Source organism: Macaca fascicularis, chromosome 10 (genome assembly GCF_037993035.2).
Source record: "Macaca fascicularis isolate 582-1 chromosome 10, T2T-MFA8v1.1".
Lineage (NCBI taxonomy): Eukaryota > Metazoa > Chordata > Mammalia > Primates > Cercopithecidae > Macaca > Macaca fascicularis.
The window spans coordinates 33,602,546-33,628,450 of NC_088384.1; the positions used below are offsets into that span (position 1 = coordinate 33,602,546).

Consider the following 25,905-nt stretch of genomic DNA (forward strand, 5'->3'; position numbering starts at 1 on the left):
AGCAGGGCTGCCATGGGCAGAGGTGAGGAAACAGAAGAACTTGTGATGTCAGGGAGACCTTGGGTTCCACCAGTGTGGTCTCAGCCACTTGGAGAGCTGCTTCAAGACAGTCGTCTTGTGAAAAACACTTCCTGAAACCATAATTTTGGGTTGTTCGTTAGCCCTGAAATATTCCCCAAGGCAGAGGAGATCTCAATTAGAAGGTGGCTTTACAAACTTCGTCATCTGAAATACACTTTGAATACTTTGGTCTCCTGTTGAGTAACATACTTCGTGCCCTCCTCATTTGACAGCCAGAAGGAAAAGGAGTCAAGTCGAATGTTAGCCTTGTTGCTGATGAAGGACACTGACTTTAGTTATGTGGCTCCAAGAGCTTGCTCCCATATTCCCTTAGAGTGAGGCACACCTCTCCTTCACAGATGCAGCAGGGCAGCAACAGGCTTCCCTCTCAGGAGCAGAGCCCGCCTCACGGAGTGCCATGTGGAGAAGAGCACTTTCCACAGATGGCAGCCCCAAGAAGAGAAAGGGCTGGGGGTTCTCTCTACACCCCACTCTCTGGTGGGCATGCCCCTCCAGCTGAGCTAGAGTTGTACCAGGAGGTCTTCTGTGACCCAGAGAACCTGGGAAACGTGGTTTCCTGACAGTACATGTCCTGGAGCAGCCCTGTCTTGTGGCAGACTTGGTCCTCCCCACTGCAGGGTGTGTGTGGAGTCCTGGGAGGGCCCCCACCCCGCCTGTGCCCTGGCATGCACCTTCCTTTCAGGACTCACCTGTCCTTTTGGGACTGGCCAGCTGTCTCCACATGTGGGTCGGAGCTTGCCTGGACACAGTTCTTTTCTGCCGACCTCCTCCTGCTGCCGCCCTGAGAGCCTGGTGTCCTTTCTGTACCTCTGCTCCTGCTGGCAGTGTCGCCCTTCTCAGCTCCCAAGCAAGAACCCACAGCTGTCAAGCCCCATTCCATTCACTTGTCACTATCTGACCTTTAACAAGTCTTACATCTGACTTACCCTTTTGTGGTACACTAAGCCCTTCTCACCTCACATTTGGGTTACAGAATAGCCATTTATTAGGTCCTCAGACCTGCTTCACGCTTTCTTACCAATAGGCCTAGCCAGATAATTTTCCTAAACTACCTTTTGTCTGCCTTAAAGCTCCCAGTGCAAGACTTCTATTCCCCCATGTCTGCACCCACAGGAGCGCTCACATGCTTGCCGCTCAGCTCCCCCACTAGCCCTGCTCTCAGTGCTGCTCCCCTCCTTATCTGAGCCCTTTTGGTGTTTCCCTCCTCTCTCTGCCTGGCCAAACCCAGACTGCAAACCTAGACTGCCCCTGATAGACACTGTCATCTGTGTCCTCTAAGCCCAGCCTCCTGCCCTTGTTTCATGTCTCTTACCCTCCATTTTGGATTTTTTTGTGGACTTGTGTTAGTTATAATATTTTTTCTTTAGATGAAAGTTGTGTTGGTTGGGCGTGGTGGCTCATGCCTGTAATCCCAGCATTTTGGGAGGCTGAGTGGGGGCGGATTACCTGAGGTCGGGAGTTTGAGACCAGCCTGGCCAACATAGAAGAAACCTCATCTCTACTAAAAATACAAAAATTAGCCGGGTATGGTGGCATGCATGTGTAATCTCAGCTACTTGGGAGGCTGAGGCACAAGAATCGCTTGAACCTGAGAGGCAGAGGTTTCAATGAGCTGAGATCGCGGCACTGTACTCCAGCCTGAGTGACAGAGTAAGACTCCATCTCAAAAAAAAAAAAAAGAAAGAAAGTTATAGGGAAGGCACTGGCATAGATCAGGAACTTGGAGCTGTTCTCCTAAAGGCAGGGATGGGCTCCCTCATCAGATTCTTACCCCCGCCCAGCACAACCTTGAAAACCTCAGACCTGTGCCATGGTGAGGGTGTCTCGTGAGTTTGGCCTCCAGTGATGAGATCTTGCACTAACAGGCTTGTGTGAGTCTGGGCCATACCCAGGAGGGCAGCAGAGAGCAGAGCTGGAAGTTCTGACTGGAGCCTTTTGTTTCATCGGCATCCAGGCCCAGGGAGGGGAAGTGACTGCCACCGTGCTGGAACTGAGGCTCCTAGGCTGCCTGGCATTGGCCCTTTGTGCTGTGCTTGGTGGTGGGCAGCAGGTTATTGGATAATCACAGGCACTCTTGACAAGGGAGTTGTTCTGCTTTGGTTGAATGTGACTTTTAGTGTTAATCATCCAGTGTGTGGAGCTGAGGCTCCACTTGCCTCTGTGCCTTGGCTAGCACTTGTCCACCACCACACGCGGTCCCCTCGATTGACCTAAAATCTCTCTTCTAGTTGCACATCATTGAAGTTGGACAGCCTGCAGCGGGAAACCAACCTTTTGTAAAGAAAGCAGTAGATGTGTTTTTCCCTCCAGAGGCACAGACTGATTTTCCAGTGGCTATGCAGGTATGAATGTGCTGCTCTCTAAACATCTTCGTGTCCTAAAATCTACTCTAGCACCTCCCAAAATACAGGAGGCTGCCATTTTTAGTCTACTTCTGCTGTCTCCTGCCACTGTGATACCATTTAGAGGCCTAAGGCTTTGGTGTGTGAGCTGGGAAAGCCCTGTTTGTAGAAAGGAATGTCCTGCATGAGGGTGAGTTAGGGCAGCAGGAAGACTGCCAAGTCACACACTGAAGTCCGCAGCCCTTTCCCTTATTATAAGACATTAGATGTTCACTGTGGTATGAGAATATTTAAAGAATAAAATACCTGGGCCGGGCACGGTGGCTCAAACCTGTAATCCCAGCACTTTGGGAGGCCGAGACGGGCGGATCACGAGGTCAGGAGATCGAGACCATCCTGGCTAACACGGCGAAACCCCGTCTCTACTAAAAAATACAAAATACTAGCTGGGCAAGGTGGCGGGCGCCTGTAGTCCCAGCTACTCGGGAGGCTGAGGCAGGAGAATGGTGTAAACCCGGGAGGCGGAGCTTGCAGTGAGCTGAGGTCCGGCCACTGCACTCCAGCCTGGGCGACAGAGCGAGACTCCGTCTCAAAAAAAAAAAAAAAGAATAAAATACCTAATGTAGGTGACAGGTTGATGGGTGCAGTAAACCACCAGGGCACGTGTATACCTATGTAACAAAACTGCACGTTCTGCACATGTAACCCAGAACTTAAAGTATAATAATAATAAAAAAAGAATAAAACGCTTATTTCCTTTACAATTGGCCGCCACTGGGGGGCCTAGAGCTCCCGGGGACAGTCCTTTGAGCTTTCACTCAGAATGACCCAGTGTTTGACATGCAGCTTCTAATGAAACTAGGCAGTCCCGAGCCCCTGGTAGTAGAATCGTTCGCCTTTACATCAAGAAGATTGGGAAAACACCTGAACCTGCATGTGGCCTGTGTCCAGCCAGACTTCGAGGAGTTGGTGCTGTGAGACCTGAAGTGAAGGTTCTCTAAAACTGAAACCCATGTCAGCAGGGCCTGTGGTGGTTCCATGTGTGCTGAGTGCTCGTGACAGGACCAAGTGTGCTTTCCTTATTGAGGAGCAGAATATTGTTGTGGAAGTGTCGAAGGCACAGTCAGAAAGCTAAATAAAAAATGAAGCTTTTTTGAGTAATAAAAATTGAAAGATTTTTTTAAAAAGAAAACATTCCTCTGTAAGTGAACCAGTTGGATGTAAAATACATAAAAAATCTTGGCCGGACACAGTGGCTCACACCTGTAATCTTAGCACTTTGGGAGGCCGAGGTGGGCAGATTGCCTGAGCTCAGGAGTTCGACACCAGCCTGGGCAACATGGTGAAACTCTGTCCCTACTAAAATACAAAAAACTAGCTGGGCATGGCAGTGTACGCCTGTAATCCCAGCTACTTGGGAGGCTGAGGCAGGAGAACTTCTAGAACCCAGGAGGCAGAGATTGCAGTGAGGCAAGATCACACCACTGCATGCCACTGCACTCCAGCGTGGAGCGAGACTTCATCTCCAAAAAAATAAATAAATAAAAATAAAAAATCTTACAACTTGTTTTATTAAAAATTTAGATCTATACCTTTTCTGAACAAAATTGGCATCACATTATATATGTAAGATTATATAATCTATTCTTTTTACTCTTTTGTTTTCATAAAATATATGTTATCGATACATTTCTAATAGTATCAATAAATGTAACAGCAGAATTATATATCACCTGAAATCCTAGCACTGGTGATAATTTGGCTACCCCTTTGGAAGTAACTTCACACGCATACATTTATGCAGATTTATACAGATGGACTCTTATGAAAATGGCTCTGCACTAGCCTTGCTGCTGTATAAACTCCTCTAGCTGTGTTGTAGATCATCCTGTGCCAATAACATAATGTATGTATTTTATTGTCTGTGTCATCTGTTCTGTGGATGTGCCACAACTCATTTAAACATCTCCTGTTGATTGGTATTTACATTTACAAGAAATACTCTAAGGAACATTGTGCTCTGTACATCTTTGTGTGTTAGTCTAAAAGTCCGAGGATAAACTCCTAGAAATTAAACTGTTGAGTCAGGGGCACATTCCCATCACAGACTCTTCTGACCGTGCTGACCAGTTCACATTCCTGCTGATGCTGCCCTTGGTAGCTGGACAGCATCCCATGTTGTGATGTCTTTCCCTTGGTTACCATCAAGGTAGAATTGATGTATCAGCCACTCATATGTATCTGGTTAATTGCCTTTTCCTAATCTTTGCATTTTTTTTTCTATCAGGATCTTTTTTTAAAAAATAGAGATGGGGTCTTGCTGTGTTGCCTAGGCCAGTCTTGAACTCCTGGCCTCTAGAGATCTTCCTGCCTCAGCCTCCCAAGTAGCTGGGGTTACAGGCATGTGCCACTATGCCCAACTCCAGGATTTTTACCTTATTTGTAAGAGCTTTTTGTACTCATAGAATACTGTGTGTCTGATGTGTTTTGAATGTTTTTCCCAGTCATAATTTGTGATACGTGCCACCTTATGGAAGTGTTGCATTTTTGTGTGGCAATGGTATCATGTTTTGAGACTAATTCTGCACCTCAACATGGACACAACATTTACCTATATTTTCTTTCGTTCCTCTCCTAATTGTGTTTGTTTTTTATTTAAAATCTTTGACCCATCTGGAATTTACTTTGATCTAAAGAGTAAGATGGAAATTCAGTTCTTTACTCTTACCTCCATCTCCAGATAGCTAGCTGACTATATTAATAATATATGTTACATATTGGTTAAAGTGCCTATTTTCCACTAATATGTTACCTACTAATTATTTATTATTTTAGAGTTGGAGTCTTGCTACATTGCTCAGGTTAGACTCAAAAACTCCTGGGCTCAAGTGATCTTCCTGCCTTGGCTTCCCAAGTAGCTGTGACTATAGTTATTAGCCACCACACACTCATTCTTAATAAATTCTCATGTATGATCCATTCTCTTTCAGGGCTCTCAATTAAGTTCGTTTCTCTCTCTCTCTCTTCCAATGGTAAAATCATGCTACAAAAATTACTGTATGTTTAATATATATGTTTAATAATCTGGTTGGGCAAATGCATCTGTTTTTTTTTTCCTCGAGCCCCTTCAGGTTTTCTTGTGTGTTAAATATTTTTCTGTAAAAGTTAATAGCATTTGGCAAAACTCAAAGGTTAATAAGTGGTGGTGGAAGGCATGCTGGAACATCAACCTGGCGTTTGAGGTCTTTGTCCAGAACTTTCCCCTTATGAACTCACAGCTTGCTTAAATGGGTTTGATAAACTGTGAAAGGATCGCCCTACCTGAAAGATAAATGGAGTAGCCTGAGTTCATTGGACCTGTATTTGAGAGTGGTTGGACAAAATACTGGCTTTAAAACTAATTCTCAATCAAGTACAACTTATAATCCATGTCTCATGGAAGCATTGCTCCCACCAGTAATCTCTTGGCCTGAGAAACTGAAAAATCCTTGTAATAACTGGGTGTGGCAGCTGACACTTGTAGTCCCAGCTACATTGGAGGCTAAGATGGGAGGATGACCTGAGCCCAGAGGTCGGAAGTTGCAGTGAGCTATGGTGGCACCACTACACTCCAGCCTTGGTGACAGAGCAAGACACTATCTCAAAAAACAAACAAACAAAAAGAATCCTCTTTATCATTTGTGAGCTCTTTTTACCCACATGGCTTCTCTTCCTTACTTCGCAACCTCTTGCTGTCTGTCTTCTTATAGATTGGAGCTAAACATGGTGTTATTTACTTGATCACAAAGTATGGCTATCTTCATCTGTACGACCTAGAGTCTGGCGTGTGCATCTACATGAACCGTATTAGTGCTGACACAATATTTGTCACTGCTCCACACAAACCGACCTCTGGAATTATTGGTGTCAACAAAAAGGGACAGGTGTGTAACTCTGACATTTCGTTTTCCACCTTTTCCATTCATTAGGGACTGGTGTTTAAACTTTCCCCCTTCTCTAGGAAAGCGGCTGGGTGTAGCTATTATTAGTTGCTGTTATTAAACTTAAACCCATGTCTCCTTCTCCTTCATATTGGCACTTCCTCTCTTCAGACAGCACCATTCCTTACACAGGATTGATTCCAGGAGGAGAGCAGCTCCTTCCTGCATATGGAACAGCAGTTCTCATGCACATCATCTTCATACCATGCACACCCTAATTGGGGAGGGTTGAAAAAGCAGATACTATGGTATTTAAGTTACTTTTCCCAACCATAGTTGAAAAAGATAGTTAAAAGAAGAAACTCTTGGCTGGGCACAGTAGTTTATACCTGTAATCCCAACTGCATGGGAGGTCAAGGCAGGAGGATGGCTTGAGCCCAGGAGTTTGAGGCTGCAGTGAGCTATGATCACACCATTGCACTCCAGCCTGGGTGACAGAGTGAGAGCCTGTCTCAGGGGGAAAAAAAAAAATCAGGAATAGTGGCTGATGCCTATAATCCCAGCACATTGGGAGGCTGAGGCAGGAGGATTGCTTGAGGCTAGGAGTTTGAATCCAGCCTGGGCGACAGAGCGAGACCCTATCTCAAATATATATATTTGTAGAGATAGGGTCTCGCTCTGTCGCCCAGGCTGGAGTGCAGTGGAGTGATCTTGGCTCACTGCAAGCTCCGCCTCCCGAATTCACGCTATTCTCCTGCCTCAGCCTCCCAAATAGCTGGGACTACAGAAAAATATTTTTTAAAAAAGAGAGAAAAGAAACTCTGTGCTTTAAAAATAAAAACTTTAAGAAGAAAAATTGTCAGTTCCTTCCACATAGGCCATTTTGCTATAGTGCAGAACGCATCACTGGGGTGCTTATCTGTGTGACTTTAACAATTACATAGACTCCTGTGCTGTTCTGTTTTGTTACCATTCGGCTTTCGGCTGCTTTGCATCCTTTCACTATGAGGGCCACCATCACAGGTGTGCTCAACAGTCGCCTGAGAATGTGGCTACCCTCCAGCATCGGGAGGGAACATGGCCGAGGGATGGTACAGGGGAACATGGCCGAGGGATGGTAGAGGGAACATGGCAGAGGGATGGTAGAGGGGACATGACAGAGGGATGGTGGAGGGAACATGACAGAGGGATGGTGGAGGGAACATGACAGAGGGATGGTAGAGGGAACATGACAGAGGGATGGTAGAGGGGACATGACAGAGGGATGGTAGAGGGGACATGACAGAGGGATGGTAGAGGGGACATGACAGAGGGATGGTAGAGGGGACATGGCAGAGGGATGGTGGAGGGAACATGACAGAGGGATGGTAGAGGGAACATGACAGAGGGATGGTGGAGGGAACATGACAGAGGGATGGTAGAGGGGACAGGACAGAGGGATAGTGGAGGGAACATGACAGAGGGATGGTGGAGGGAACATGACAGAGGGATGGTAGAGGGAACATGACAGAGGGATGGTAGAGGGGACATGACAGAGGGATGGTAGAAGGAACATGGCCGAGGGATGGTAGAGGGGAACATGACAGAGGGATGGTAGAGGGAACATGGCCGAGGGATGGTAGAGGGAACATGGCCGAGGGATGGTAGAGGGGAACATGGCTGAGGGATGGTAGAGCACTCTTCTAGGCCGGGCCGCTCTCACTTGTCGGGTCCTTACAGGTGCTGTCAGTTTGTGTTGAGGAAGATAATATTGTGAATTATGCAACCAACGTGCTTCAGAATCCAGACCTTGGTCTGCGTTTGGCCATTCGTAGTAACCTGGCTGGGGCAGAGAAGTTGTTTGCGAGAAAATTCAGTACCCTCTTTGCACAGGGCAGCTATGCTGAAGCCGCCAAAGTTGCAGCATCTGCACCAAAGGTGATAAACCTTGAATACTGTTCAAGTGTTCTGAGTGTTAAGAACCAACCTTGAGAGGAAAATAAGTCATAAAAGCATTTCACTACTGGTATTGCAGTCTATTCGTGTTATGTTAGGAGTTTTTAGTTTAAAATTTTTGCACCAATGGCTTAACAGTAAGGGAAGTAAACAAAAAGCACACTCTTGCTGCATCAGCACTTCTTCCTGTCTCCCACTTTGTGTGCATACATACCTCTCATCCAATGGCTTGGGTACAGTTTCACATTTTTGCAACTCAGAATTTTCTACTCTTGCTGCCTGGTTGTCAAATATGCAACTGTACAATACACCAAGTAGTTGATCCCTGTTTTATTTAGCAATAGTCCTGCTCTGGACTTCCTCCACTCTTTCAGAATATAGCATTTCTGCATAAGGCTTTTTCTTTAGTTTATTTCATTTGGATAAATTGTTCAGAGACTGGATCTGCTCCTGAGTAGATAAAGACTTTCAAGTTGCTGGTCCTTGAAAGAATTTTTCTTGTCTTTCAAGGGGTGGTTATGAACAAACCATTTCTAGCCTTCATCTGTGAATGTGAGTATTTTGAATTAGAATATAATGATAGCAGAACTTCACTACTACAAGACTGATTGAGAGGCTGAATTCTCACTGCAGCATGCTGGGGGAGAAGTAAGGCCCTAAGTGTGAAGCCACCTGGAGGACCTAGATCCCCCATATTTATGGTTCTTATTGAAGATAGAAGCAGTTGCCTTAGTAGAGGACATTTTGTCCATGACAGAGCAGTGTGGAATTTCCACTGGCAGATTTTTGTTTTTACATAGAAGCAAGTTGAGTGAAGGGATCCCCCGTGATTACAACACAATGACCTATTTTTCCATTTATTACTAGGGAATCCTGCGTACCAGAGAGACGGTCCAGAAATTCCAGAGTATACCCGCTCAGCCTGGCCAGGCTTCTCCATTGCTGCAGTACTTTGGAATCCTGCTCGACCAGGGTCAGCTCAATAAACTTGAATCCCTAGAACTTTGCCATCTGGTTCTTCAGCAGGGGCGTAAGCAACTCCTAGAGAAGTGGCTGAAAGAAGATAAGGTAGAAACACTTGTGAGATGGTAGCCCCCCGCACAGCTTGGTCCAGGCTCCCTGCCCACCTCCTAACTTTGCCTTGTCCCTTGGCGTACCACAGCTGGAGTGCTCAGAGGAGCTCGGAGACTTGGTCAAAACCACTGACCCCATGCTCGCTCTGAGTATGTACCTTCGGGCAAACGTGCCAAGCAAAGTGATCCAGTGTTTTGCAGAAACAGGCCAATTCCAGAAAATTGTGCTCTATGCCAAAAAGGTAACGTGTGTTGAACCATCTGCATCCCACTCAACATGTGGTTGAGTGGTTGCTGATTTAAAGTTTATAAAATACCCTTCTTTATAAGTCCTCTGGTGTGAGAGTTGGCAGTGTTGCTATTAGGATCTTTATTGATATTGATCATATTGCATTTTCTTCAGTTTTTTATTTTCCTTAGTTTTCCAGTCCTTCCATCTTCTTTTTATTTGGGAGCTTTATCTTGTTTTTTCTCTCCCTCTCTTCCTTCTGTATGTTAATTTGATATTTTGGCAGACTTCCAGATCTTGTCCCTGTGTGCTCACTGGCAGGCTGTGTTTGCACACAGATCAGGGAACTTATTTGTGGTCTGGGCTGTTTGTATAGTTAATTGTGCCTTCCATGGACATGAAATCAATTTATTTAATTGGATATTGTGTTTGGCAGAAGGTGGTACCTACAAATGATAATGTTGCTGCTCATTTCTTTGTTAACATGAGTTTAAAACAAAGGATGGATAACTTCCTTTTCTAATGCCCAGGGTTTTTCATTGATTTTCCTGATTGGTGCTCCCTTGCTTCTAGGTTGGGTACACCCCAGACTGGATCTTTCTGCTGAGGGATGTAATGAAGATCAGTCCAGAACAGGGCCTGCAGTTTTCTCAAATGCTAGTGCAGGACGAGGAGCCACTGGCTGACATTAACCAGGTGAGCATAGGCAGTTTTGGACAACTTTTTGTGGCTTTTTAGAGCCATCTAGAAGATTCCTTTATTCATTTCCTGTTAACTTGTCTCAATGCTTTTCTTCATCTGCTATTAATCTTCCAGTTTTAAAAAATCTAGTGTACTTGGGGAGTTTGTCTTCTAGTCTTTACTATGTGAGTACTCATTGCTTCTTTTGTTTTGAAGTACTTTAGAGAATGTTTGCGTGGGTTTGTGTCTTTGGGTGGTGATGGTGTAGGGTGTGAGGATGTCATTTAGGATCCAGCCCTCCATCCCTCTCCCCACCCCAGTTACCACATCATTGTCTCTCCCTGACCATTGGCCTGAGCACCAGGAGCTAGTGCTGTTGCATCCCCGAAATGTTCATCCTGTGGGTGTCTGACTGACCTGGATCTACGTGAGCATCAGCCTGTTTTTTAGTGTAACCTACTTAGAATTTAGATGTAAACACATGACAAGTCACTTTCAGTCAATTGGTACAAGGAGCTCTGATGATATATAGATGTGTAACAAAGCTTGAAGCAAGGCATCAGGGCCAACAACTGTTTAGAAATAATAAGTGCAGTTATATGTGTTTATATGTCTGGGAATTTGCAGATATTTTGGAGAACATGAATAAGAGATTTGAGACAAATTTACTTAGCTTTCAATAGGAAAGAAATTTCCAGTTCACATCTTGTTTCTAGTTCATATTTTAAAGTTGTTTAAAATATAAACTTCTCATACTTTATGAGAAGTTCTACAATTACTAAGTTCTTTTTTATTTTCCTGTAAAGCTGTCCTTCAAAAACAATTACTAAATTTATTCCTATATTTCACATCTTAGTGAGGCATATTAATTATTTAAATTAACATCAATTTAACTTTAATAATTGTCTAAGTAAATGTTTGCATTTTCCCAGTTGTGCCCCAATAATATAATGATATATATGGGTTAAATATCAAGTATCAGCTGCTTTGTTAGTCAAGATTCTGCAGAGACAGAATCAGTAGCGTAGCTCTAGCTATATGAGAGGGAGCCTGGGCAACATAATGAGACCCCATCTCTACCAAAAAATTTTTAAAACTTAGCCAGGCGTGGTGGTGCACACCTGTGGTCCCAGCTACTCAGGAGGCCGAGATGGGAGGATCGCTTGAGCCTTGAAGGTTGAGGCTGCAGTGAGTGGTGACCTTGTCACTGCTTTAGCCTAGGCAATAGAGTGAGACCCCATCTCAGATATATGAGGGAGAATTGGCTCATGATTATGGAGGCTGAGAAGTCCTGTGATAGACTGTCTGCAAGCTAGAGGAGACGTTGGATTCCGGTAGCGTGGCTCAATCTAAGTTTGAAAGTCTCAGAACCAGGGAAGCCGATGGCGTAACTCTCAGTCTGAGGCCAATGGCCTGAGAACCCTGGGGGGCCTTTGGGGTAAGTCCTGGAGTCCAAAGGCTGGGAAGCCTGGAGTTCTGATGTCCAGAGGTAGGAGGAGGAGAAAGTCCCAGCTCCAGGAGAAAGAGAGAAGAAATCTATTCTTTCCTTTTTTGTGCCCCCAGCTGATTGGATGGTGCTCCCTGACATTGAGAGTGGATCATTCCTACTTGGTCCCCCAACTCACATGCCAGTCTTCTCTGGGAACGCCCTCACAAACACACCCAGAAGGAATGCTTTACCTGCTCTCTATGTGTTCCTTAATCCAGTCAAACTGACACCTAAAGCTAAGCATCACAGCTGCCTCTAGGATGTGATTAAGTAATGTATGATTACTGCTTGGATCACTTGAGAGGATTCTGGGGGTTCATATGTTATAAAAGTCACTCCCTTTCATATACTTCGGTAAAATACCTCACTGATAGGTGTGATGTAGGTGATATGATTTCACAAGATTATCAATAAATTAATGGCCATAAATTACGTGAATCGTGTTGTTGTTGTTGAGATGAGGTCTCTGTGTTACCCAGAATAGTCTTAACTCCTGGGCTCAAGGAATACATGCATCCACCTCAGCCTCCTGAGTAGCTGGGACTCTAGGCACACGCCACCACACCTGGCTCTATGTGAATTGTGATGACATAAGAAAATGCAAAGGGGCCAGGAGCAGTGGCTCACGCCTGTAGTCCCAGCACTTTGGGAGGCCAAGGCGGGCGGATCACCTGTCAGGAGTTCGACACCAGCCTGACCAACACGGTGAAACCCTGTCTCTACTAAAAATACAAAAATTAGCTGGGTGTAGTGACAGGTGCCTGTAATCTCAACCACTTGGGAAGCTGAGGCAGGAGAATCGCTTGAACCCAGGAGGTGGAGGACGGAGGTTGGAGTGAGCTGAGATTGTGCCTTTGCACTCCAACCTGGGTGACAGAGTGAGACTCCATCTCAAAAACAAAACAAAACAAAAAACAAAGGAAGGAACTAATTGTTGAATTTCTAAATGAGATAATGAGATAATATTTCAGGAACTATTTCAATACGAAAATGAAACACTGTGAATGAAAACACACTGAGTGAAAATGTGGCTTGGATATGTTTCAGATTGTGGACATTTTCATGGAAAACAGTTTAATTCAGCAGTGTACTTCCTTCTTATTGGATGCCTTGAAGAATAATCGCCCAGCTGAGGGACTCCTCCAGACATGGCTGTTGGAGATGAACCTTGTTCATGCACCCCAGGTCAGTGACATTGTAGGCTAACACCGAGAGGCAGAGCACCTGTGGCACCCCTCTGTGGGTTTGCAGACTTGAGCGCAGTGGCTTTGGACTGGACTGGGCTTGTGCCAGATGTTTATCTTGTACTTCTCAGTGAACATTCTCCATGACTCCCCTTAAAAGGATTTTCCAGAAATCATGGTACAGGACTTTCATGGAAACAGTTATAATTGGGGCATCGTTTCTTTCTTTCTTCTTTTTTTCATTGTGGTAAAATATACATAACCAAATTTACCATTTTAACAACTTTTAAGTGTCTGATACAGTGGCATTAAGAACATTCACAATACTGTGCAACCATTACCACTATATGGTTCCAGAACTTTTTATTATCCCAGAGTAACTATGTAACTGTTAAGCAGTGACTCCTCATTTCCCAGCCCCTGACAACTACCATTCTAATCTGTCTCTATTAATTTGCCTTTTCAAGATATTTCATATACATGGAACCACAAAATATTTGTCCTTTTACCTGGCTTTTTTCACTTAACATATTATTTTCAAGGTTCATCCACGTTGTAGCATATGTTAGAAACACCTCCATTTTAAAAACTGAGTAATTGTCCACCATGTGTATATATGACTTGTGTTTATCCATTCATCCATTGATGAACATTTGGGTTGCTTCTACCTTTAGGCTATTGTGAATAATGCTGCTGTTCACATGGGTGTACAAAGATTTCTTTGAGACCCTGCTTTAATTCTTTTGGGCATATACCTAGAAGTGGATTTGCTGGATCATATTGTATTCTATGCTTACCTTTTTGATGAACCACCATACTGTATTCCAGGAGGCTGCACCATTTTATATTCTTCCCAGCAATGCTCAGCAGTTCCAACTTCTGTATATCCTTGCCAACACATTTTCCCTGTCTAAAATAATAATAGTAATCATCTTAATGGGTGTGCAGTGGTATTGTGGTGAGGCATCATTTGTTGGCCTGAAACTTGTGGGAGGAAGGTATAATCAAATCACATGTCTGTGCTATTTTGGGTTAAATTTAGATATATATACAAGAAAGGGATTTAGAGGAGTTTGTATCAAGCTGTTCATGGTACTAAGTGGATAAGATTGTACAAGTTCACTTTGTTCTTTACTTCTCTCTTCTTTTTTGTTTTTTCTTTAATAATCACTTATTGTTTTTATAATTATAAAACAACATATTAAGTATATTGTTCTGTTACCTCAATTTATTCAAATCCACAGGTTAGCTGCTAAGAAGTGGGTCATATTCCAACTATAGGAAATTAAAGTGCTGTTAATTTGCTGCTTGGGGTCTATTGGACTCTCATGACTTTGTGAGTGTATGTAATAGTTTTTGGTGAATGAGATTTGAAACACACCAAGCGCCACTCAGAAACTTGGCAGACACCCAAAGGAATGCCCAGACCTTAAGGGGTGCAGGACAAGCAAGTAGTTGGGTGAGGTGCCAGCAGGCTCTGGCTTAGTGCCCCAGGATGCTGGCAGTCTTCTCTGGGCAGTGGGACTGCATGATGGTTTCTAAGTTCTCTAAAATACACTGTTGCTATGATGAGAAAATGTTTAAAAACAAGAAGTAAAGATAAACCTGAAGGAAACAAAGGATAGGAGACTCAGGTAAGTGCTAGGTGTTCTAAAGCCCTACTCTTAGTACTTGGTTTGGATCATCAACTCTATGGGGAACCAGAAGTGTGCATCACTCTGAAGTCGTCTGGTGTGTGACAGGGGCTGTGGTCACTCAGTTTGGCCATACCTGGTTGGTGATGCAGATCCTTGAAGGAATAAGAAAGAGTGTGCTGGGTGGCAGGGAAGGCACCCAGGAGCGTAGCTAGTCAAGACCAGCATTAGATACTGAGCGAGCACTCATTCAGCCATGCTGCAAGGCTACTGTGTTGACCTATCCAGTCTTAGTCCAAAAATTACTTACTTAAAGAGAATATTTAGTGGCTGGGTGCAGTGGCTTGCGCTGTAACCCCAGCATTTTTGAAGGCCAAGGTGAACAGAGCCCAGGAGTTTGAGACCAGCATGGACAAGATGGCCAAACCCCATCTCTACAAAAAAATATAAAAATTAGTCGGGTGGGCCGGGCGCGGTGGCTCACGCCTGTAATCCCTGCACTTTGGGAGGCCGAGGCGGGCGGATCACGAGGTCAGGAGATCGAGACCATCCTGGCTAACACGGTGAAACCCGTCTCTACTAAAAAAAAAAATACAAAAAAAAAAAAAATTAGCCGGGCGCGGTGGCGGGCGCCTGTAGTCCCAGCTACTCGGGAGGCTGAGGCAGGAGAATGGCGCGAACCCGGGAGGCGGAGCTTGCAGTGAGCCGAGATGGTGCCACTGCACTCCAGCCCGGGTGACAGAGTGAAGACTCCGCCTCAAAAAAAAAAAAAAAAAAAAAAAAAATTAGTCGGGTGGACCAGGCATGGTGGCTCACACCTGTAATCCAAGCACTTTGGGAGGCCAAGGTGGGAGGATCACGTGGTCAAGAGATCGAGGCCAGCCTGGCCAGCATGGTGAAACCCTGTCTTTACTAAAAATACAAAAATTAGCTGGGCATGATGGCGCGTGCCTGCAGTCCCAGCTACTTGGGAGGCTGAGGCAGGAGAATGGGGTGAACCCAGGAGGTAGAGGTTGCAGTGAGCTGGGTGGGATCGTGCCACTGCACTCCAGCCTGGCAACAGAGTGAGACTCCATCTCAAAAAAAAAAAAAAAAAGAAAAGAAACCCAAGTAGCCAGCTGTGGCGGCATGCGTCTGTAATCCCAGCTGCTTGGGAGGCCGAAGTGGGAGGATTGCTTGAGCCTGGGAGGTCAAGGCTGCAGTGAGCCGAGATTGCACCACTGCACTCCATTCAGCCTGGGCAACAGAGTGAGACCCTGTCTCAAATATATATATATATATATATATATATGTATATTTTTTATGCCTCATAAAAATTGTTTTCAGAAGTGTTCATTGTTTTTTAAATGCAATCCCCAATTCGTAAGTCTGTATTGAGCCTAGTAGAGCAGTATAGTAAGCACAAATCGGATTTGTTATGTTCAGGTCTCCTTCTGGCCATTGCTAGTCTAAGGCTTGAGCTCATTCAAGGAGAATCGGTAGACTTGAGCCCTCACGTTGATCTTGCCATAGAAACCCTATAAGAATGTGATTGCTGGCTGGGCGCGGTGGCTCACGGCTATAATCTCAGCACTTTAGGAGGCCAAGGTGGACAGATCGTTTGAGGTCCAGAGTTCAAAAAAAAAAAAAAAAAAAAGAAAGAAAAAACAAGAATGTGATTGCTTAAAAGCTGCAACAGCGACTTAGACTCATCCCAGTAATAGGGCTTTATGGAGCCTCAGCGTTTCTCACATGCCCAACTCTGTGGCCACATGGGGTGGGCCCAGCTCTACAATATGGGAGGATGGAGCCTTGTGCAAAGGGCCTAAGATGACTTGAAGGACAGCTGGGGATCTTGGGACCCACAAGCACTGCTGCCACCACAGAGTTGTGGGTGTGGACAGGGGCCTGTGAGTTCGGGTTGCCAGGCTTTACCCTACCCTGGGGCAAGGCTGAGCAGCTGGTCTTAAAAAGTTATTGCCATTGATCAGGCTTTCCCACCAAACTCCCTGTTTCATAGGTTGCAGATGCCATCCTTGGAAATAAGATGTTTACTCATTACGACCGGGCCCACATCGCCCAGCTCTGTGAAAAGGCAGGCCTCCTGCAGCAAGCACTGGAGCACTACACCGACCTCTATGACATCAAGAGGGCTGTGGTCCACACTCACCTCCTCAATCCCGAGGTATTATGTGCCACTGGGGCACTCCTATTATGGCTGTTGTCTATGCCATTAATGTCACATGCTCCCCAATGTTCACCTGTTGATGATTGTGGAACCATGGCCTGAGCCTGTCACTGCCCTAACCTACCATACTTTACTACCAAAAGCACTTCTGGTTCAGCACACGCACAATGTTTATCTGCTCAGCAGCATGTCTGGGCCCTGTAGTACCTTTCTTTCTGATGTCCACCTTTGACTTAGTCTAATAGCAGGAATACTGGTCACCTTTTAACACTGACAACCTAACAGGGCTGTCTGAAACCATTAGCAAAGCTGAACTAGCTATTGTGTTCCAACTTATGGAATAAGTTTTAGCATCGTCTGTGGAATATTGCAGGTGAACTGTTTAGATCAGTGTCTTTTCCCAGCTTTACTCCTTGCTCCTACTTTTTCCCATGATGGATAGTTGCTTTTCAATCCCTTTATGTGGAAATTCTCTATTTTTGACACTCAGGGGAACAGGAGAACGACCTAGTTATTTTCCAAGTGTTAGCAATCTTTGTAGTGGTGCATTGTTGTGGACAGACTCTTCCTTGTTCCCAGTGGCTTGTCAATTTCTTCGGCTCCTTGTCGGTGGAGGATTCTGTGGAGTGTCTGCGTGCCATGCTGTCTGCTAACATCAGACAGAACCTTCAGCTGTGTGTGCAGGTGGCCTCTAAGTACCATGAGCAGCTGGGCACGCAGGCCCTGGTGGAACTCTTTGAATCCTTCAAGAGTTATGAAGGTAAACCGTGCAGCCTTTCGCCGACCCCACCACGTGACTACACCTCCTTTCTCAGGTGTTGCGGTCCACCTGCCCGACTTAAAACGACCTTCCTGCAAAGCCAGGCAGGATGCAGCACTCGCTGCCTTGGGTGCTCAGTCAGTGGCAGAATGCGACTGCCATCTCATGTGCACCCTCAGCTTCAGTGTCCTTTTTGGTATTTCCAAAGGAAGAAATCAGGTTGGTTTGTGATGGAGTGGAGAAACTTATGGAGCCCGGTGTGTCTGTGCAGCACAGTCTGGCAAGAATTCATCTAAAAGCCTGTGTCGTGGGTACCATGAAAGGGCCTGATGTCTGGTCTTCACAGCCCCAGGAGGGAGGCTCTGTGGGCCTCTCCTAAGTGAGAGCCCACGATAGAGGGTGCATTGCTTTGTAGTATCTGCTAACCCAGTTGATAGCAGGGGCTGGCGAGGCAACTTGGTTGTCTTCCTTTCCCCTTTTTGGACATCACCCCAAAAGAGTGTTCTAGGGCAATGGGGGTGGGAGTAGCTTTGTTAGGGACAGGTGGGGGCTGTCTGGCCCACCCAGGATAGAGACTAAGCATTTATCTAGGCATCAAGCCACTGCCATGTGTCCGGTGAGGTTGGGGCATCGGTGGAGGGTAGGACAGGACCCTGCCCTCAGGGATCTGGCCTTCTCTTCAGAATACAACACTGTAGGAAAGACCATGGCGGACGATTGAGTGGAGCTGGGCTGGGAAAGAGCAGTAGAGTAGGTTGGTGGGGAACCATCGGCCTAGGGGCTGCCCATTCCCTTCCTAGCATCAGAGTCTCACAGTTACAGTGAAAGACCTCGACAGGCGGGGGCCTTCTCGGATGTACCTATCTTGTCGTTACTGTCCAGAGTTGCAGGCCTCCTCCTGGAGGCCGTGGCTTATTTCTCTCTCCCTTGGCATCAGTCCCACAGCCCTCTCAGATTACCTCAGTGGGAATTACTCTTGACGACGACTATCTAGGTATACCTGGGCCCCCAAAAGGAATTTCACAAGTACCAAATATCTAGTATTTTACATCAAAACATGCCAGGTATGCCTGCCAAATTTGATGGAAATCTGACTAGCTATTTTTGGGAGCTGCCAAAACAGACAGATGGCATATTGATTATGAGTTCTGAGTGGGCTGTGGGTCCACTGGAGAGTGGAGCAGGGTGGGTCCCTGGAGAGTGGAACAGGGTCATCGAGGGAAGGTGGACAGCAGCTACGGAGGAGACCAGGTGGGTGTTGCAAGGACAAAAATGAAACAGTCTCTCTTCATAGGCCTCTTCTACTTCCTGGGCTCAATCGTGAACTTCAGCCAAGACCCAGACGTGCATCTGAAATACATTCAGGCTGCCTATAAGACAGGGCAGATCAAGGAGGTGGAGAGGATATGCCGAGAGAGCAGCTGCTACAACCCAGAGCGTGTGAAGAACTTCCTGAAGGTGTGTTCCAGCACTGCCTCCTTGTGTTCCACAGCTGAATTGCTGATGGCAGGTGGGGCAGACCATCCGCAGGACGTCCCAGGAGGCAGGAAGCTGGATCTGTCTCGCCAGGGACCCCTTAGTCCCAGGGACAGAGCTCCGCCTTATGGCTTAAAGTTCTAGAGGAACCCTTCTATCGTTTTAAGAACGTGGAACGCAGCTTGAGGCTGTGCTCTAAGTATCTGGCACGTGAGTGGAGGGAGTTAGTTTATTGCTGCATTGTAACTCATCAACATCCCATTAGTGCCATTGTCAATTAAGCAGGCAAAGCTGCAGAAACAAGTAGACCACTCAGCACTAGTGTCATAAAGAACAGGAAGCCTGCTTCCTTATGTGGCAGTCCTGGGTGGGCTGGAGGTCAGTGGGGTGGCTTTCCTTCCCGCTGTCCTTCAAGGACCAGGCTCATGGCTGCTTTGCGGTGTTCAGCACCTCACCTGGATGTCGTCTTCCCAGTCAGCTAGAAGACGGGAAGAGCACAGAGGAACCAGCATGGGTGGTTTTTATGGGCGAGGCCTGCAAGTGGCAGATGAGACTTGGATTCACGTCCCCTTGGAGGGAATGAGGTCATGTGGCCACACTTAAAACTTCAAGGGAAACCAGGAAATGTGATCTAGGTATGGGACCACACAAGGGGGAGGCATGATTGTGGTGACCTGTGGCTGTCCTACCCAAGTGCCATCATCATCTGGGAATGGTGCCCAGGTGTGTTTCCATGGCCTGCGGCTGCATGTCTGAAAAGGCAGCCTTTACTGCAGGTGTGCTGTTCTTGAGAATGGCCTGGTTTCTGTTGGGTTTGCACGTAATAAGCTGCTTGTCTTAAAAGATATTTTTGTCCAGATTTGGAATGTTAATGCCACATTTAACGGTCTTTAACCAAATACTATTATCTTTCACTTATTTCCAAAGCAAACACCATACCACAAAACGACAGCCTATCTAGAGCAGTCTCATTCTGAGTCTCCTACATGTCACTCTGCTGCAGAGACAGTGCTGTCCCATATGGGCAATGAGTCCGAGGTCTGGCTGTCTGGTTTCTCCACTCCCTGACTTGTTCTGTGCATTCTAATCCTCAGGAGGCCAAGCTCACAGACCAGCTTCCCCTCATCATCGTGTGCGATCGTTTTGGCTTTGTCCATGACCTTGTCCTGTATTTATACCACAACAACCTGCAGAGGTACATTGAGATCTACGTGCAGAAGGTACTGCTGGCTCCCTGGAGTGACCCACGGCTGCCTCTGGGCCCCAGTCAGTGACAATAGTCTTCACCTCAGAGGCTGCCTCTAACATCTGGCATTTCAGAGACTATCATTTTGAAGGGTGGTGGGTTAGTGTGCTCAGACTGCCAGAGTAGAAGAACACAGTCCAGGTGACTGAAACAACACACATTTATTTCTCACAGTTTTGGAGGCTGGAAGTCCACTATCAAGGTGCTGGCAGGGCTGGTTTCTGGTGAAGGCCGTCTTCCAGGCTTGCAGACGGCCTCCTGGCTGTGCCCCCACAGGGCCTTTCCTCTGTGCATATACATTCCTGGTGTCTCTTCCTCTTCTTAGAAGGACATCAGTCCCATTGCATTAGGGCCGCACCATTGGCATTGATTACCTCCTTAAACACCCTCTTTCCATATAGAGTCCCACTAGGGGTTAGGACATCAGCAAGTGAATTTTGGTGGGACACAGCGCAGTGCTAAACAGGAGCCCTTTCAGGGTTTTGCCCAGACTGTCCAAGTTGTAGGAGGCTTCTAACAATAACTTGTGTCTGCAACACTGAAGTTACTTCACCTTGGCTACCGTAGGTCAACCCTAGCCGGGCCCCAGCTGTGGTTGGAGGGCTGCTTGATGTGGATTGTTCTGAGGAAGTGATTAAACACTTAATCATGGCAGTGAGAGGACAGTTCTCTACTGACGAGTTGGTGGCTGAAGTAGAAAAAAGAAATAGGTAAGGTGTCCTTACTTGGTGTTTTGTCTTACCCCTGGATTCTAGTGTCTGTTGTTGTTTCTGTCTAATTCTCCAGGACTGTCACTGTAGCTGATCATTCATGTGCACATCTTAGATGTAGCAGTGAGTTACTTGCTATTGGTACTGTGAATACCTTGGGGGAAAACCTAACAGTAGAAATCAGTTTGGAAATCAGGTCCATCTTCGTCCCTAGAGCAACCTGAAGTTAATGTACTCCGAGATTTTTTGTTTCAGGAAACATCTGTCAGAGCCCTGGAATTGTCCTCAAGATTTCCAGTGGTAGCCTTGAGACTTCACAGTGCCTTCCTTCTTTCAAAGGCTCAAGCTGCTGCTTCCCTGGCTGGAGTCCCGGATTCAGGAAGGCTGCAAGGAGCCTGCCACTCACAATGCACTGGCTAAAATCTACATTGACAGCAACAACAGCCCCGAGTGTTTCCTGAGAGAGAATGCCTACTATGACAGCAGCGTGGTGGGCCGCTACTGTGAGAAGCGAGACCCCCATCTGGCCTGTGTCGCCTATGAGCGGGGGCAGTGTGACCTTGAGCTCATCCAGGTGGGTAGCAGATGTGCTGAGCTGCCCATGCAACCCTGGCCTCCCAGGAAAGCTTTCAAAGGTGTGCCCGTGGGGAGCTGATCAGGGCTTTCTGTGCACCTGGAGATGGCAGGTCATGAGATTATTTCCTTGTGATTCTCGCAGCTTTTGGGAACTTGCTCATGCGATTTGTATGCATTGTACCTGTAGACCAAGTGGCCATGAACCTGACTTATCATCCCTCTGCTTATGGTCCTTACTGTTGCCTGGTAATTTGAAGGCAGAATTGAACTCCTTGGCCTGACTTGTGAGCTCCTCTGTGGACTGCCACCTTCCCCCAACTCCCCAACTTGATCAACCACCCATCTTGCCAACCCACCTGGAGGGGCCTGCAGTTCCCTGGGTGCCTCATGTCCTGACTGCCCTTGTACTTCATGCCCCCTTTTTGGGATAACCCTCTACACAAGCCTTTCCCCATCACCTGACCGGTGAGCTCTTGCTGGCCCCTCCTTGAGACATCTACCCAGGTCTTTTGCCTACATCTGCCCAGGCTTGGATCCACATATAATTACATGTTTAGGTTGAATTGTATGAACTGTTCCTACCTAACCATTTGATCTAAAAATCCAGACATGAACAGAGCACCTATGAGGTTGGTACTGCACCAGCCTGGTCGGACTTTTCCCGTGATGCACAGGCAGCCTGCACTGCATCTGCAAACACCTTTGCATGCCACTCAGCCTTTGTGCCTGGCATCTGGCACTCAACAGATCTGATCCTCAGCAGGGTTTAGCAAGTGCTGCAAACGCTGGCACATTCCAGTGGACTGATGGTGTTTTGAAGATCTGTTATAACATTCCGTAAAGGGTCTCCAGATCTGCTAGTGAAAGCGCAGTTTGCAGTTTTTAGGTCTTGAAACATTGCAGTGTTTGTGATGTTTTATACCAGTTCTAGGCTGTTCTGATAACATTTTACAGATGGCTTAGAGCTAGCTACATATGAGTACTTAAATTTAACCAAATTAAAAATTACCAGTTTAGTTCCTGTCATGCACCACATTTCAAGGGCTCAGTAGCCTCCCGTGGCTAGTGGCTGTATCAGACAGAATGGGAGACAGAGCATGTCCCTGAATGCAGGAGGTCCTGTTGGCCAGAGATGTGGCACATCCCTAGGAGTTGTAAACTTGGAAAGGGCATTTTGAGGTAGTTTGAGTCCATTGTTAACCCTGTAGGATGCTGCTCATCCTGTGTCAAAGCACAGCGCCTTGCCTGGGCCCTGACTGTTCACTAAACCGGTATCAGGCACACAGGGAACGAATTGGGGTGTGTCCTCCCAAGCAGCTTCCATTGATTGACTGCTGTGTTACACACATGAGTATGCTCATTTCAGGTGTGCAATGAGAATTCTCTGTTCAAAAGCGAGGCCCGCTACCTGGTACACAGAAAGGATCCAGAGCTCTGGGCTCACGTCCTTGAGGAGACCAACCCATCCAGGAGACAGCTAATTGACCAGGTGAGGCACAGATATGGGTATGTCTGTGCACCTGCATTTTGCCGTCTAATCATCGTTGTGGCTCAAGTGACTGGTTTCATTTTTCATTTAAAACATCTTGACCGAGTGCAGTTGCTCACGCCTGTAATCCCAGCACTTTGGGAGGCCGAGGCAGGTGGATTCCTTAAGGTCTCAGGAGTTCAAGACCAGCCTGGCCAACATGGTGAAACCCTGTCTCTACTAAAAATACAAAAATTAGCTAAGCGTGGTGGCACACACCTGTAATCCCAGCTACTGGGAAGGCTGAGGCAGGAGAATCGCTTGAACCCAGGAGGTGGAAGTTGCAGTGAGCCGACATCGTACCACTGCACTCCAGCCTGGGCGACAGAGAGAGACTCCATCTCAAAAAAATAGATAGGCCAGGCATGGTGGCTTACGCCCGTAATCCTAGCACTTTGGGAGGCCTAGGCGGGTGGATCACTTGTGGTCAGGAGTTCAACACCAGCCTGGTTAACATAGTGAAACCCCATCTCTACTAAAAATACAAAAACACACTGTGTGGTGCATGCCCGTAATCCCAGTTACTCAGGAGGCTGAGGCAGGAGAATCGCTTGAACCCAGGGGGTGGAGGTTGCAGAAGCCGAGATCGCACGCCACTGCACTCCAGTCTAGGCAACTGGGTGAGACTTTGTCTCAAAAAATAAATAAATAAATAAATAAATAAAACCTCTTAGCCCTTATGAACCTTCTCCCCTGCAGAAATAGTTTGCCTAAAATTAGCTTGATTCCCCAGGTGAGCTGACTTGGAATTGTTTACTGGCTGAGGGCATAGAGTTGGCCCTTGGATCCAAAGCAGGGATATGCAGCCCAGGAAGAGAGTACCTGGTGGCATGCCTGCATGCTGGGCCCAGCTCAGCCCCCGTGGACAGAGGTGAAGTAGCTTTCAAGGTTGTCTCAGCTGACTTCCCTGTGTTGAAAAACTCTTTATGCCCCCGTGACTATCCAGCACCTCCTGCAGAGTGCTGGAGCCAGGGGTCATTATTGGGTGTGGCCTGGCAGGTGGGAGTCTGCCTTGGCCTCTGGGAGGACTTCCCCCAGCCCTGTGGAAGAGCCTCCCCTCCAGTCACAGCCTCACAGACACTCACAGATAGTGCCTCTGCTGCCCTCAGCACTGTTCCTAGGTGCTGGGCATACTGTTTAGGGGTGGGGCAAGACCAATGTTGGAACAAAACCCTCATCCAACAAGTGGCTTCAGCCCTAAGAATAGGACCAGTTAAAACTCCCACCTCCCTCGTACACATTGCCAACCTGCTGGACCGGCGCTTTTGAAAGTCTTGAGGGGTGGATTTGACCTTTATCTCTACTGAATTTTATCCTCTCGTTTTCTGTCCACTGTTTCTCAAGCCTGTGCCACTACTTTTTTAAATAAACTTTTCATTTTGAAATACTTTCAGATTTATGGAAGGTCATGTTGTTTTGAATCTCTGTTTCAACTTTGGACTTACCCATCCAAATCTAATAAAAATACTAAACAACACAATATGCTACTAGGGATTTACATCCAAGTTCCCAGACATCAGACTTTTCTCCAGGTGTAGTCCAGCCACCTGGTACAGCTTGAAGATGACTTCATGTTGGCACTGGGGAAGGGCAACTTTAACATTGCACCATACCAGAGCCACCGGGGGCCTCTTGTCTTCCTGTTTCTGGGTGGAGCTGCTGGTCTTTCGTTATCGCTGCTGTAATTGAGTATCTGTAGCCACCTCCCGGTGGGAAATTCAACTGCAATGCTCCTCTAATCCAGAGCACATAATAACAGAGGGAGGCTGCTTTTAGTGTCTGGAGTGGAACCTCATTATGAAATGTTTACTGAGAGCAGTGTCCTGAGGCAACCTTAGGTGGGGCATCCTGTATTGACTCAAACAGATGGTAGAAATTTATTTTTGCCCTTAAAACAACCTGTCTATATTTACTTAAGTTGCTCCAAGGTTTTCTTTTTTTTTTTTTCTTTTTTCTTTTTATGAGATAGAGTTTTGCTCGTTACCCAGGCTGGAGTGCAATGGCACGATCTCGGCTCACTGCAACCTCCGCCTCCCAGGTTCAAGCGATTCTCCTGCCTCAGCCTGCTGAGTAGCTGGGATTACAGGGACCTGCCACCACGCCCGGCAAATTTTTGTACTTTTAGTAGAGATGGGGTTTAACTATGTTGTCCAGGCTGGTCTCGGACTCTTGACCTCAGGTGATCCGCCTGCCTCGGTCTCCCAAAGTGCTGGAATTACGCGTGAGCCACTACACCCGGCCTCCAAGTTTTTCAAGAACTGACAGATGTCACTTTAGGAAGTGTACCTTCTCCTTTGGATGGACTTGTGCTGTGTCCTGGTGCCCCCTTTCCCTCAGGCATACCCTTTTGGTTCCTCAGCTGCTGGGAGAGCTCCTGTTCTCAAACTCTTCAGCCTCCTTTTTGTGGATATTACAGACTCCACAGAGGTAGAACTTTTGCATCTTATGGTACCATTGAGTTCACAAAGACCACCAGAAAGGTGGACTGGACTGACCTTGACCCTACGTTCCTTTAAGGCCCCTCAAGATTGCTATGTAAAAGTTCATGGTCAGTGGGCTGTGTTAGCCATGAAAGACCGTCCAGAGCTGTCTCTTCCCTCTCATTGATACACGGCTGTTGACCACCCCTGAGGAGAACCAGAAACTTGGCAAAAATATTAGATCCTCGAAGTCACTGAAGGTGCCTGGTCCAAAGTGCAAAGAGAGCAGTGCTGGCATTCCAAACTGCTGTCACGTGGGAAATGTACTCTTTGGAAAACTGTCTTTCCACCCTATTTGTAAGTGTTTTTGTATGTGACACCCCTATAATTGGATGAGGGGTGCCACAGCCAGTCTTTTGTTGGTCTTTCCTTCAGCTTGTGGTTCTGAGTGGCA

General features: G+C 46.6%; 1 protein-coding gene across 13 annotated transcripts in view; it reads left to right on the plus strand.

Annotated features, from left to right (window-relative positions):
• CLTCL1 (clathrin heavy chain like 1) overlaps window positions 1–25,905 on the plus strand; it is a 112,316-nt gene that overhangs the window by 48,816 nt on the left and 37,595 nt on the right. For 10 of the 13 annotated variants that reach the window (XR_012419014.1, XR_012419015.1, XR_012419017.1 and 7 more), the window contains 14 exons: window positions 2,310–2,423; window positions 6,173–6,346; window positions 8,063–8,260; window positions 9,146–9,346; window positions 9,441–9,593; window positions 10,154–10,276; window positions 12,798–12,935; window positions 16,568–16,732; window positions 17,315–17,495; window positions 18,790–18,953; window positions 20,066–20,191; window positions 20,785–20,927; window positions 21,267–21,501; window positions 22,870–22,992. Coding sequence is in view for 9 of the 13 variants with exons in the window: in XM_005567993.4 (XP_005568050.3) it covers window positions 2,310–2,423; window positions 6,173–6,346; window positions 8,063–8,260; window positions 9,146–9,346; window positions 9,441–9,593; window positions 10,154–10,276; window positions 12,798–12,935; window positions 16,568–16,732; window positions 17,315–17,495; window positions 18,790–18,953; window positions 20,066–20,191; window positions 20,785–20,927; window positions 21,267–21,501; window positions 22,870–22,992 (2,238 nt within the window). In the remaining 4 variants the exon portion in view is untranslated. The remainder of the gene's footprint in view (window positions 1–2,309; window positions 2,424–6,172; window positions 6,347–8,062; window positions 8,261–9,145; window positions 9,347–9,440; window positions 9,594–10,153; window positions 10,277–12,797; window positions 12,936–16,567; window positions 16,733–17,314; window positions 17,496–18,789; window positions 18,954–20,065; window positions 20,192–20,784; window positions 20,928–21,266; window positions 21,502–22,869; window positions 22,993–25,905) is intronic. The other 3 variants (XM_074004477.1, XM_045364022.2, XM_045364026.2) reach the window with 2 other exon arrangements.